The 12,399-nt window shown below is 59.0% G+C and overlaps 1 protein-coding gene across 1 annotated transcript; it reads right to left on the reverse strand.

The window, feature by feature from the left end:
* Nucleotides 1-1,986: 1,986 nt before the first annotated feature.
* On the reverse strand, nt 1,987-8,589 carry TNNT2 (troponin T2, cardiac type; the record flags this gene model as incomplete). Its single annotated transcript, XM_083878499.1, has 10 exons — nt 8,554-8,589; nt 8,313-8,334; nt 7,615-7,675; nt 7,419-7,535; nt 6,771-6,848; nt 5,550-5,660; nt 5,065-5,174; nt 3,969-4,059; nt 3,510-3,550; nt 1,987-2,035 (listed from the first exon to the last, which is right to left on the reverse strand). The coding sequence occupies exons 3-10, from the start codon at nt 7,666-7,668 to the stop codon at nt 1,987-1,989; spliced, it is 651 nt and encodes a 216-aa protein (XP_083734625.1). The 5' UTR covers nt 7,669-7,675; nt 8,313-8,334; nt 8,554-8,589.
* Between the last annotated feature and the right edge of the window lie 3,810 nt (nt 8,590-12,399).

The raw sequence follows: 12,399 nt of genomic DNA on the forward strand, positions 1-12,399 counted from the left end.
AAGTGATTTACAGGGCTAACGCTCAATGAAACTGGGAATTTTATAAGGCATTTAAAAACAATCATGAGAAACTTGCAAGCGTAAGATGTTTGCAGGAACAAACAGAGCTGCCCTGCAGGGGCTGTGTGAGGAGCCCATGGCACAGCAACACCAGGATTTGGGACTCTGAGGGTGAGGGCTCCATGTCTGGAAGGTGTTGCAAAATTCAGCATTTAGTTCTTTTTTCTCTCTTTTACTCTACAGGGTGTTGTTGGACCTGAGCTATAAGAAATCCAAGGTTGTATTTCTCAATTTTCTGTAGTTTTTGGTTGTCATTTGGCTGGAGCTGGGGCTGGGCACCCACTGCCTGTGTGGGGACAGGGGCACTGTGGGTCAGGGCAGCACAGGCAACCCTGTAATGAATTCACAGGTGCTGGAGGCTGTGAGTTCCACAGGACACTCCAGTGTGGGCACTGCTGGCTGCCCACAATGATTGTGTCCAGTGCCACCCAGCCCTGGATGGCACCAAACCCCAACCTGGGCACTGGGGACTGTGCCAGCCCCAATCCCCCATGGGCACAGGGGTCAGGGAGTGTTATCCCCCAGTGCTCCTCCCCTCTCCAGCCCCACAGGCCCCAGGATCCCCCTCCTGCACCAGGAATGGCTGAGGGGCTCCCCAGGGAGAGAAAGGCAGAGGGGGCAGAGCAGCCCACCCACCCCAGGGTGTGCCTGAGGGGGAAATAATTCCTCAACATCTCTGCTGGAGCAGGAGGTGGGGCTGGATCACAGAATCATGGAAGGGATGCACAGGGATCATCCAGTCCCACCCCTGGCCCTGCACAGACACCCCAACAATCCCACCCTGGGCATCACTGGGAGCTTTGTCCAAACCCTCCTGGAGCTCTGGGGCTGTGCCCATTCCCTGGGGAGCCTGGGCAGTGCCTGAACCCTCTGGGGGAAGAACCTTTTCCACAACAATCCAGCCTGACCCTCCCCTGGGTTCCTGTCGCTGCTCACAGTGAGCAGGGATCAGGGATCAGGGATCAGAGCTCAGGGATCAGGGATCAGAGATGCCCCTCAGGAGGAGCTGCAGCCTCTGGAGGGGCTCAGGGCAGCGCTGCCCCCCAGCACCAGCACAAAACCCGGCACAACCTCCAGGACCGCTGATCCCACAGCCAGTGCCACACCTGGGATGTTTCCAGCTCCCTGGGAGACCCCAGCGAGCACCAGTGGTGTCTCAGAGAATTGAAGCATCCCGCTCACACTATGCCCTTCCCGGGGATGGCAGCAGCGCCTGGGAGGGGGAATGGCCAGGCCGGGATGGAGGAGGGCAGGGGATGGACAGGGGCAGGGGATGGACAGGGGCTGGGGATGGACAATGGCCAGGGGATGGACAAGGGAGGGGATGGACAAGGGAGGGGATGGACAGGACCAGGGGATGGACAAGGGAGGGGATGGACAAGGGCAGGACAAGGGCAGGGGATGGACAGGGGCAGGGGATGGACAAAGACCAGGGGATGGCCGGGGCTGACTCAGGCGGTGCCGAGGCTCAGAGGGCGCACAGAGGGAGGTGCCGGGCGGGTTTTGGGCTCAGCGGGCGCACAGAGGGAGGTGCCGGGCGGGTTTTGGGCTCAGCGGGCGCACAGAAGGAGGTGCCGGGCGGGTTCTGGGCTCGGCGCAGGGCTCGGGGCTGGAGCGGGGCCGGGAGCTGCCGGGACAGGCAGCGCTGTGGGAAGCAGGGAGTGCCCGGTCCCCCCGCCCTGGGCGCTGCCAGCCCCAGGGAGCAGGTGAGGAGTTCCTCAGGCTGTGCTGAGCCTGTGCCGTGTCCTTTGGGATCAGAGCCCCAGGATGGAGAGCACACTGCACCCCCTCGCCACCTCTTTATTTACAGAAACAACACCTCTGGGGGGTGGAGATGGGAACCTGCTGAGGCCCCTCGGAGCCCCCAGTCCTGCAGCCAGGGCTCTGTGCAGCCCCTGGGGCTCGGCCTCCTCTCCCCCTGCGCCTCTACTTCCATCGGCTGCCCACCATCGTCTTCCCACGGGCGCCCTTGGACCTGCAAGGGGAGAGGAAAAACATGTGCAGAAAGGCAACAGTGACCAAACAAGGAGAGTGAGGTGGGTGCTGTCAGTGGTCCTGCAGCCTCTTCCCGTTGGAAACTGCCCTGGGGGCAAATCTTGGCCCCAGGTAAATCTTGGGACCTGAATCAGTGTCTTGGGGCTCTCTGGGAACAAGCTCCAGGTGGTTCTAAGGATGCCCCATTTCCTTCCCACGCTTCTCCCCTACCCAGGAATCATCCCAAGAGGAACTGACAAGTTGCATCTGTGGCTGCAGAGGTATAAAAGCAGCTGCAGGATCCTCCAGGGCCCCTAAACGAGCACAGGGGGAGCAGACACTGCCTGGGCACGGGGAAACACGGAGGAGGAGGTTGGGGTGGGCAGGGAAGGGCATTTCTGGCTGCCAGTCCTTGGGATTGCCCCATCCCTGAGCCCTGCTGCTGCTGCCTTGGGGTCCTGGGGTTCCTGTGACACATGTGGAGTGGGGACACACACAGGACATGAACAGGACACACATGGCCCCCTGCAGGGACACAGACACAGCGAGCAACTGTGCAGGGACACACAGACAGAGCACCTGTGGAGGGACACACAGACAGAGAGAACAACTGTGCAGGGACACAGGGACACACAGGAACTGTGCAGGGACACAGGGACACACACACAGGACATGTACAGGGACACACACACAGGGACTGTGCAGGGACACACAGACACAGAGAACAACTGTGCAGGGACGCACACACACAGAGGAATTGTGCAGGGACACACACACCCAGAGCACCTGTGCACGGACACACACAAGACCCATGCACAGGCAAACACAGCCCACAGAGATGCCTGTACTCACCCTTTGCTGCAGGATCATGCCGTGGTAAGGAGGGAGAGAAGAGAGACTTGGTGTGAGTGGGAGATGCTGCCCCTGACACACTGGGGGGGCTGAGCACCTCCCACAGGAGGAGGAGGTGGGATGGGGATGTGAGAGCACCGGGGTGATCCTGGGAGTAGAGGTTAAACACCCTCTCCACCCTATAAAGGGTTTCCCATCCATGTGCAGGGAACATGAGCATGGGCACAGGCTCCCCTGGCCTTGTGGCCTTGCACAAATCCCACACCTCCCCTGCTAGACAAGCTGGGATCTCCAGCAGCTTTCTGAGCCCCTGCAGGGGTGGGGAGACTGGAAGGACCCCACAGGACACAAAGCTCCCCATGCAGAGGTGGGGTCAGTCCCCTGCTGAGGTCTCTGGGGAGGGGAAGCTGGTGACAGGGAAGGCCATGGACTCTGCCAGGAGCAGAAGGGCAGGGACTGAGGCCCCTGGGACAGACCTGCAGGTCCAGGAATGTCGGGCACCAACAAGAGCAGAGGCAGGAGGGGGAAGGGGAGGAGGTGGTTTAGCAAGGGGGGGGATTGGGGGGGAGCAGGGAACTGGAGCTGGAGGAACAGGAGATGGAGGAGGGTGTGCAGACACTTACACTTTCTGGTGGTCACTGATGCGGTTTCGAAGGACGTTGATCTGCAAGAAAAAACCAGTGAGCAGTGAGGGCTGGTGAGAGGAAAACGCAGGCAGAAGGTGAGGTCTGGCAGTAAAAGCTGCAGGTGGATGGTGAGGTCTGACAAGAGGCCCCAGGCTGGGGACAAGGGCTGGGTGAAGATGCATCACTGCCCCCTTTTCCACAGAGGTTTTTCTGTGGCTTTTAGAATCCCAGAATCCCAGCGTGATTGGGACCTTCAAGCCCATCTCATTGCACCCCCTGCCATGTGCAGGGACACCTTGCACTGTGCCAGGCTGTCAGAGCCCCATCCTGCCTGCCCTGTGGTGGTGCAGGAGCTGGGAGGTCACTTGCACACTCCAGCTCATCTCCTGCCTGGGGAGCAGCAGGAGCAGCCAGGAACACAGAGGGTGGGCAATCCACACAGGCCCTGGGGCTCACCTCGTATTTCTGCCGCTTGAACTTCTCCTGCAGGTCAAATTTCTCAGCCTCCAGGTCGTGGATGTTCTGCCACAGCTCCTTGGCCTTGTCCCTGCAGGAAGAGGCAGCTGGGGACAGTGCAGGGAGGGCTGTGGCTCCCAGGGAGCTCAGGGCAGGGACGGGGCACTGATCCCAACCCCTCACCCCTTCCCTCTCTGGAGGCTCCAGACAGGGGTGTGTTATCTGGGCACTGAGTCCAGGGATAAGAGCCACGGGGAGGTCAGTACATATGGGGACACCTGTCCCACCTGTGTGACCCTGGCTCCCCAGGACACACCTGTGTGACCCTGGCTCCTCGGGACACACCTGTGTGACCCTGGTTCCCCACATCTGTGTGACCCTGGCTCCCCGGGACACACCTGTGTGACCCTGGCTCCCCAGAACACACCTGTGTGGCCCTGGCTCCTCGGGACACACCTGTCCCACCTGTGTGACCCTGACTCCTCGGGACACACCTGTGTGACTCTGGCTCCCCAGGACACACCTGTCCCACCCGTGTGACCCTGGCTCCCTCTCATGGCTGGTGCCATCAGCCACAGCCTGGCCCTGGTGGCCCTGCCCTGCCTTGGAGTCTGTGTCCTCCCTGGGGGTGTCACAGCCCATCTCCAGCTGTGCCACCCCCTCCCCAGGGGCCGTGTCCAGCCCGGGATCCTGCCCAGGAGCTGGGACACTGTCACCCCTGATTTTCTTGCTTTCAAATGTTTGAACCTTTGCAGCACCGTTCTCACGCTGCTTCATGTAAACAATGTATATTAGAATTTATCTGTGTGTTTGGCATAATTATTCTCTGAGAGAGAATTTGATTGAAAATAAGAGTGACCAATGGGGTCAGGAGGTTGTGACCTCCTTGGGCCAATCCTGGCCCTTTGTAAAAAGTGTCTATAAGTTATTGGAGTCAGATAATAAAGAGCCTTCCATGTCTGACCTGCTGCTGCCTGCTGTCCTCTGGGAGGGTCCACACCACATCACAAGGTGTTGCCCCTCTAAGTGCAGGGGTGACAGGACCCAGCACAGGCTCCTGCCCTGCCCTGGCCATCCCCCTGCAGCCCGTGCTCACCTCAGCTTGTCCTCGCTGAGGTGGTCGATGTTCAGGGGCTTCCGTCGCTCACTGAGGATCTTCTTCTTCTTTTCCCTCTCCGTTTGTTTCTTCCCACCCTTTTTCTCTGACTGAGGAAAACCTCCATCTCAGCCCACTGGAGAGAAGGGAGTCTGCCCAGCATTAACTGTCCCCATCCCCAGGTCTGCCCCCAACACCCTCAGCTTTTGGGACTCCAGAGAGCACATATAAGGTCCTCGGGGACATTTTGGCACCTTGTCCTTGTCACCATCCCTGTCCCTGAGGCAAGGTTGGAGCTGCAGGGCAGAGCTGGGCTGGGGGCAGCTCTGAGCTCACTGTGGCCCTGAACCCCTGACCCAGGAGCAGTTCCCTGCCCTCTCCTGCCCACAAACCCCCCAGTGCCACACGGATGAGATCACCCCACGGCCCAGCCCTCCTCAGGAGCAGCAGTGGCTCAATCCCAGCCCCCTTGGGACAGGTCCCACCTTCTGCATGTACCCCCCGAAGTGCAGCATGTTGGAGAAGGCCTTCTTCTTCCTTGCCTCCTCCTCTGCCCTCTTGCGTGCCTCCTCCTCCTCCTTGCGGGCTCTTTCTTCCTGCCAGGGTCATGAGCCAGTCAGCAGTGGGTGGGTGGACACCCAGGTTGTGTCCCCAGAGTCCCCAAGCCCTCCCCAGGCTGCATTTCCAGGGGACACTGTCGCCCCTGAATTTCTTGCTTTTGAGTGTTTGAACCTTTGCAGCAGCTTTCTCACGTAAACAATATTGTATTCTTAGAATTTATCTGTGTGTTTTGCATAGTTGTTCTCTGAGAGAAAATTTGACTGATGGTCACAGTGACCAATGGAGTCAGGAGGTTGTGACCTCCCAATCTGGGCCCACTGTACAAAATGTATATAAGTAAAATTAAAGTCAGATAATAAAGAGCCTTCCATGTCTGACCCTGCTGCTGCCTGCTGTCCTCTGGGAGGGTCCACACCCACATCACAATGTGTTTCTCCTCCAAGGGCAGGGTGTCAGGGTCTGTCCGTGGATGTGTTATGCCCCTCTAAGGGCAGGGTGTCAGGGTCTGTCCGTGGATGTGTTATGCCCCACAACTGTCTCTGATGGTTGAAGACCAAGACCCCCAAAGAGACTGGGGAGAGCCCCTGGCCTGGCTGAGGTGGGGCCTTGCCGAGGACTGATGTGCATCTCCACGAGAACGGAATGCAAGAACAATAGAGCTGGTTACAGTGGACTGAGCTGACTGTACTGACCGTGCTAGAAGGGCACAGCTTGAGCTTGTTCCTGAGCACCCAACCTTAACACAGGCGCCTGCCTGGGCCATGTGCCACTTGCCTGGTTCTCCCTGGCTTCGTGCCACTCGCTCTGGGAACCAACCTATAAGAACTTTGAAAATTCTTAACACCTTCGTGATCACCCCACTGGAGAAGATCCCATCCATGGGCATCTCTGCGCCTTGAGGATTCCAACTCTCCACGTTGGTAGCTATAATCCCCTTCCCCTCTTTCTCCATCTTTCTCACTATTCTCTATTTTCTTTCCCTACTATCGCATTGTGGGCACTAAATAAAAGTGCATTTTTTGTTTAAGCAAACTGAGTTGTCCCCTGCTGTGTCTTTTGCGCTTTGAGATCTCCAAAACGAACCATCAGGTTCCCTGCAGATGTTTGGGGACCCTGACACAGGGGGGACAGTGAGGGACACTCACGGCCATGCGGGCCTGGCGCTCCTTCTCCCGCTCGCTGCGGATCCGCTGCTGCTCCGCGCGCTCCGCCCGGCGCTGCTCCTGCTCGGGGAAGGGACCTTGGCTGGGACACCACGGGGGACCTGTGTCCTCTCTCCTCTAAGGGACAGATCCCTGACCCCAAGGACCTTGAGAGCCCCGAGGGAAGCTGAGGACAGTGACCCCAGGGGGAGATGCATCCACACAACAGCACAATAACCACACCAGGGGCATCCCTGGGAACAAGGACAGGAAGAGAAGGGCTGGAGCTGTGCCAGGGGAGATTTAGGCTGGATATCAGGGAAAGGTTCTTCCCCCCAGAGGGTTCAGGCACTGCCCAGGCTCCCCAGGGAATGGGCACAGCCCCAGAGCTCCAGGAGTGTTTGGACAACATGCCCAAGGTGGGATTGTTGGGGTGTCTGTGCAGGGCCAGGGGTTGGACAGGATGGTCCTTGTGGGTCCCCTCCAGCTCAGGGGATTTTATGGTTCACAGGCACAAATGTGGCTCAGCCCCCCAGCTCTGTCCTGCAGGGTCAGGGATGTCCCAGGTCTGCCAGGACTGTGGGGAGGGGACAGTGTCTGAGTGCCCAGGGGGACAGGGCACAGCCACAGAGGGGAGGGCTGAACACGTACAATCCTGTCCTTCAGGGACAGGAGCTCCTCTTCCTCTTTCTTCCTGCTCTCAAAGTGGGCTTCGATGAGGGCCTGCAGCTCGTTGAGGTCCTTCTCCATGCGCTTGCGGTGAATGTCCTGCGGGGGACACAAACAGCAGCTGCAGACACTGGGGGGGAGCAGCACCCCGGGGGTGGGAACTGGGGCCACAACTCACATCAAAATCCAACCTCTCGCCATCTGGGATCTTGGGGGGCACCAGGTTGGGCATGAAGACCCTAAAAAGGAAGGGGAGCACGATGGGACTGCAGCAGGTCTGGGGCAGCACACGCCTTTCCCCCATCCCACCCTCCCCTGTGAGCCCCACAGCCCCAGGGATGCAGAGTGGGCACAGCTGGAGGATAGAGGAGTGCCCCCCTGAGCCCCACAGCCCCAGGGATGCAGAGTGGGCACAGCTGGAGGATAGGGGAGTGCCCCCCTGAGCCCCACAGCCCCAGGGATGCAGGGAACTCCTGGGAATGTGTTCCTGATGCCCAGGATGTGCCCTGGGCTCGGTATTCCCAGCTGGGATACTCACACACACACACACACACACACAAAAACACACACACACACACACTGACACACATTTTTGCCACCTGCAGGATCACAGGGCAGCTGAGTTTCCCCCAAGGAACCTACAAAACGCTTCAGAACTGCCTCAAGACCTCATTCTCAGGGTCCCCTTCTTGGTCTGTGTTTCACTGTGTGTTTCTATCCCTCTTTCTCTCCCTGTCCCAGTCCCACCCTGCTCCAGGCTCTGGGGGCTCCCTGGTCCATAAAGACCCTGCCCCTCATGGACCAGGCTCTGTCCCAGGGAGCCTCTGCTCTGGCACAGCCCAGCCCCTGCCCCAGGGAAAACCCAGCCACACTTACTTGGGTTTTGGCTTCGATTCCCCTGCAGGTCTCAGGAGCAGGACAGAAAGACAAGGTCAGTGTCAGCGAGGAGATTCCTGCCACACCTTGAGCCCACTCCCACCCTGAGCTGAGCCCCCCCTCCCCTGCCCCAGCGTCAGGGGCTCCCCAGAGACCCCCCCAGCAGTGGGGGCACATCTGGCTGGGCAGGGCAGCTCCTGGTACCCCCAGTGGGGCAGAAGGAACGAGGATGATACTTCACCTTCCCCAGGCTCCTGCTCCCGGTCTCCCTCTCCTCCTGTGGGAAACAGGATGTTTTGTGTCCCCTTTGTGGCCAGTCCTGCCCAGGGACACTGTGGGGTGGCTGTGCCCCTCTTTTTCCCATATTTGTCCCCACTGCACACCCCAGCTCCACCCCTGGGGGGAGAGGAGGGACATCCCTCCATCCCTCAGTGACAGGGTGGCCAGGAGAGCCCCAGCTCCTCTCCAGGAGGAATCCAGACAAGTTTTGCAGGAGCTCAGGCTGGAAAAGCACCAGTGCCTCCCTCTATTGATGTATTTTGGGTGAATTTCTGCTGCCTCGGGCTGCCCCTGTCCTGCTGGGAGATGTGGCCGGGGCAGCTCTGCCCCATTTCCCACAGATCCTCCCTCTGGCAGCAAATAAATTCAGCACCAAAACTCTGTCACAAGGGCCCAGTGGGGACTGGGCTGGCCAAACCCCTCTTTGCTCTGCTCCCACTTTACCTTCTCCTGCTGCTTTCGTTTCATCTTCTTGTTCTGTTTAAAAGCAAGGGGAGAACATGAGCACCCCTGGGTGGGGGCAGTGACAACCCCTGGCACATGCTTGGGCTCCCAGCACCCTGATTTGGGGTCCCACCACCCTGATTTGGGGTCCCAGCACCCTGATTTGGGCTCCCAGCACCCTGATTTGGGCTCCCAGCACCCTGATTTGGGGTCCCAGCACCCTGATTTGGGCTCCCAGCACTCTGATTTGGGGTCCCACCACCCTGATTTGGGGTCCCAGCACCCTGATTTGGGCTCCCAGCACCCTGCCTTGGGCTCCCAGCACCCTGACCTGGGCTCCCAGCACCCTGATTTGGGGTCCCAGCACCCTGATTTGAGCTCCCAGCACCCTGCCTTGGGCTCCCAGCTGGGAGCTGAGCCTGCCCCAGCAGCAGTGACAGCACAGGGTCACACACCATGCCCCAAAGCCACCCCATGAAACCCAAGCTCTTTTGATGATCAGACACATCAGAGCTCAATCCCAGCTCCAGGAACCCCTCTAACCCCCTCTAACCCCTCTAATTCCTCTGAGGCACTGGAGCCCTGGATGAAACAGGCCTGGCCCGTTTTTGGCTTTATTTCAGAGGGCTGGACACGGCCACCAGCACAAACACCATTGTCCTTGCAGGGCCCAGGCAGAGCAGGGAAGGGCAGCTCAGTCAGGAATCCCCCAGCAGATCTGGGGGGCAGCTGCCCCTGTGTGTGATGTCCCCCTGTCACAGCCACCCTGGGACACCCCAGTCCCCCCTGGCCCAGCCCCACTCACCTTCTGCCGGGGTTTCCTTGCTCTCCTCCTCCTCCTCTGCCTCCTCTACCTGCTCCTCCTGCCCTGTGGGGTGGGGAAGGGTGAGCCCAGCAGTGCCAGCCCTGGCTCCCTGCAGCTCCTGGTTGGGATTATTGTGGCCACAGAGAGACCCGGGGGAGCTGGGCAAGCCAAGGGCTCCTCCTCCCCACCCTCACCCAAAGGCTCATCAGGGCAAAAAAACCCAAAATTACTAAAATAGAAGGATTTTATCGCCACCTCCTGGCTCGTCCCTCCTTCCCTCTCATGCTCCCATTCCCTCACAGCCCAGGCGGGATTTCTATTGCTGCTCCAGCAGTGAACTCCAGCAGTGGCTGAGGACATTTGTGACACTGCTGGAGCCTTTTTCCACTGGAGGGAGCAGCGTCCCCACGGGATTCCTGCACTGGAGCCAGAGTGATGCTGTGGGGACACTCTGGTGCCACAGCCAGGCAGGAGGGGAGAACAAGAAGAAGGGAAGAAAAAGAAGAAGGGGAGAAAAAGAAGAGAGCAAAGACAGCAAACCACGGCTGGCAGATCTAAGGGACAAGGCACAGACTGAGGATGGACACACAGGGAATGGGTGGAGTGCAGGGAGAAGAGAGAGAAGTGGAAGAATGAAAGAAAAACCATTCCCCAGCCAGGGAGAGGCAGAAAACATCAACCCATGACTTTTCCCGAGAGAAGAGAGAGGAAACAATGAAAGGAGCAATAACTACCGTCGTCTTCCTCCATCCATTCTTCCTCTTCTGGGCCGGGGAGGAGGGAAGGAATAAGCACAGGGATTAGTTGGGTGCCGCAGGGGTTTGGCGTGGGTGAGGTGTGAACTGGGCACTGCAGAGGTTCCCCCTGCGCCCCTTTTGCTGTTTCACTGGGGGTGTTTTGCCTGGCAAAGCTCAGCCCGGCCAGGGCTGTGTCTGCACTGGGCTGAGGCAGGTGGGGGTTTGGGTTTGGGAGGGACCATCACACGTCCAGCAGAGGCTCCTGTTGGGATGTTGGGACCTCTGCCAGCAGCCAAGTCCAAGCCTGGTTTGAGTCCAAGGATCACTGAGAAAAAAGACTCTGAGAAAATTCAGGCTGGTTTTGATCCTGCTGATGTTTCAGGTGTGAGCATCTCACACATGGTCCCACCTGCCTTTCCTGGATGTGATTTCCCCATTTCAGCCCAGGAGCCACCCCCAAACCTCCAGCAAAGCACCAAACCCCCAACATTTGGTCCTTGCAGGTACAAGTCCTACCTTCCTCCACGCACTCCTCTTCACAGAGCACACGGGGCACAGACAGAGAGAAGGGAGAGAAGCCTCGGGTTATTTGAGTTTCTGTGATCAGCTTTGGCTTCAGGGCAGCTGCAGGTGCTCCGTGTCCTCTTACCTTCCTGCTCCCTGCAGAGCACAACGGGAATTTACAGAGTCACACTGAGGTGCTGGAACGGGGCCCATCAGTGAGGCCGAGGGGAATTTGGGATTTTCTCCAAGGCTGGATCCCCTCTCCCACAGCACAGGGTGCTGGGTGGGTGACAGGTGACAGTGGGGACAGGGACAAGGCCCAGGTCACCCTGTGGAGAGCAGGGGCTGAGGGTTTGGACTGGTCAGGGCACCCCAGTGAGCTCTGCCTGTAACCCCAGAAATGGAATCTCACATCCCACCCCAGGTCCTTCCCTTCCCTTCCCCAGGGGGACAGACTGGTGACACAGTGAGTCTGGTGTGGCACTGAGACACCAGAGGATCCAGCTCCCTGTTCTCTGCTGGTGGAGGAGAAGTGTTTGAGCTGTGTTTGAACTCACTCCTGTAACCCCAAGCCCAGGATGTGCCTCCTGGCCCAGCAGCTCCACCAGCACAAGCTGCTCTCAGATCTGCCCCTTGGGGAGTGATGCTCTGGACCCCATCAGCGACAGATTGGTGGCCTGGGGTTTTTCTATCTCTGTCTCACAGATTTTGCAGCATTTTTAACCCAGGAGCCATCCCTGTCCTGCCCATGGGTGTGAGTGCAGCTCCCAGCACAAATTCCCTCTGCTGGGCTCAGGGACAGGGCACAGGCTGGGGGTCCCTGGTGGGTGCTGGGGGTCCCTGGTGGGTGCCGGGGGTCCCTGGTGGGTGCTGGGGTGACAGTGACAGCCCTTCCCAGCAATGCTGCAGTGGGAAATGGGAACAGGGAGGAAAAAAGGGGGTTAAAGCCACCCCACTTACTGCTCATACTCCTCGGTGACCTCCTCCGTGTCTGACATCCCTGGATCCCTGGCAGAGGCCGAGGCAGATTGGAAAAAGTGAGGGTTAGGAGTGAGATAAGGGCCAGCACAGCCTGTCCTCAGCACCAGGACAGGCCACAGAGATGCTGCCTCTCTCCAAAGCACTTGGAGCTCCCAGCTGTCCCCAGGCAGGCTGTGACAGCTTTATCTCAGCAGAGATAACACTCCTGCCCCCCTCCTGTCCCAGGAGCACAGCCTGCCCCGGACAGGAGGCAGGAGATTGGCCACAGCCTCCTGTCACACTGATAACTCTGTCAGGAGCCACGTCCAGGGCACTCAGCCCCCCTGGGCCAGCCCTT

This window comes from Zosterops lateralis (genome assembly GCF_965231275.1).
Source record: "Zosterops lateralis genome assembly, chromosome: 26".
NCBI lineage: Eukaryota > Metazoa > Chordata > Aves > Passeriformes > Zosteropidae > Zosterops > Zosterops lateralis.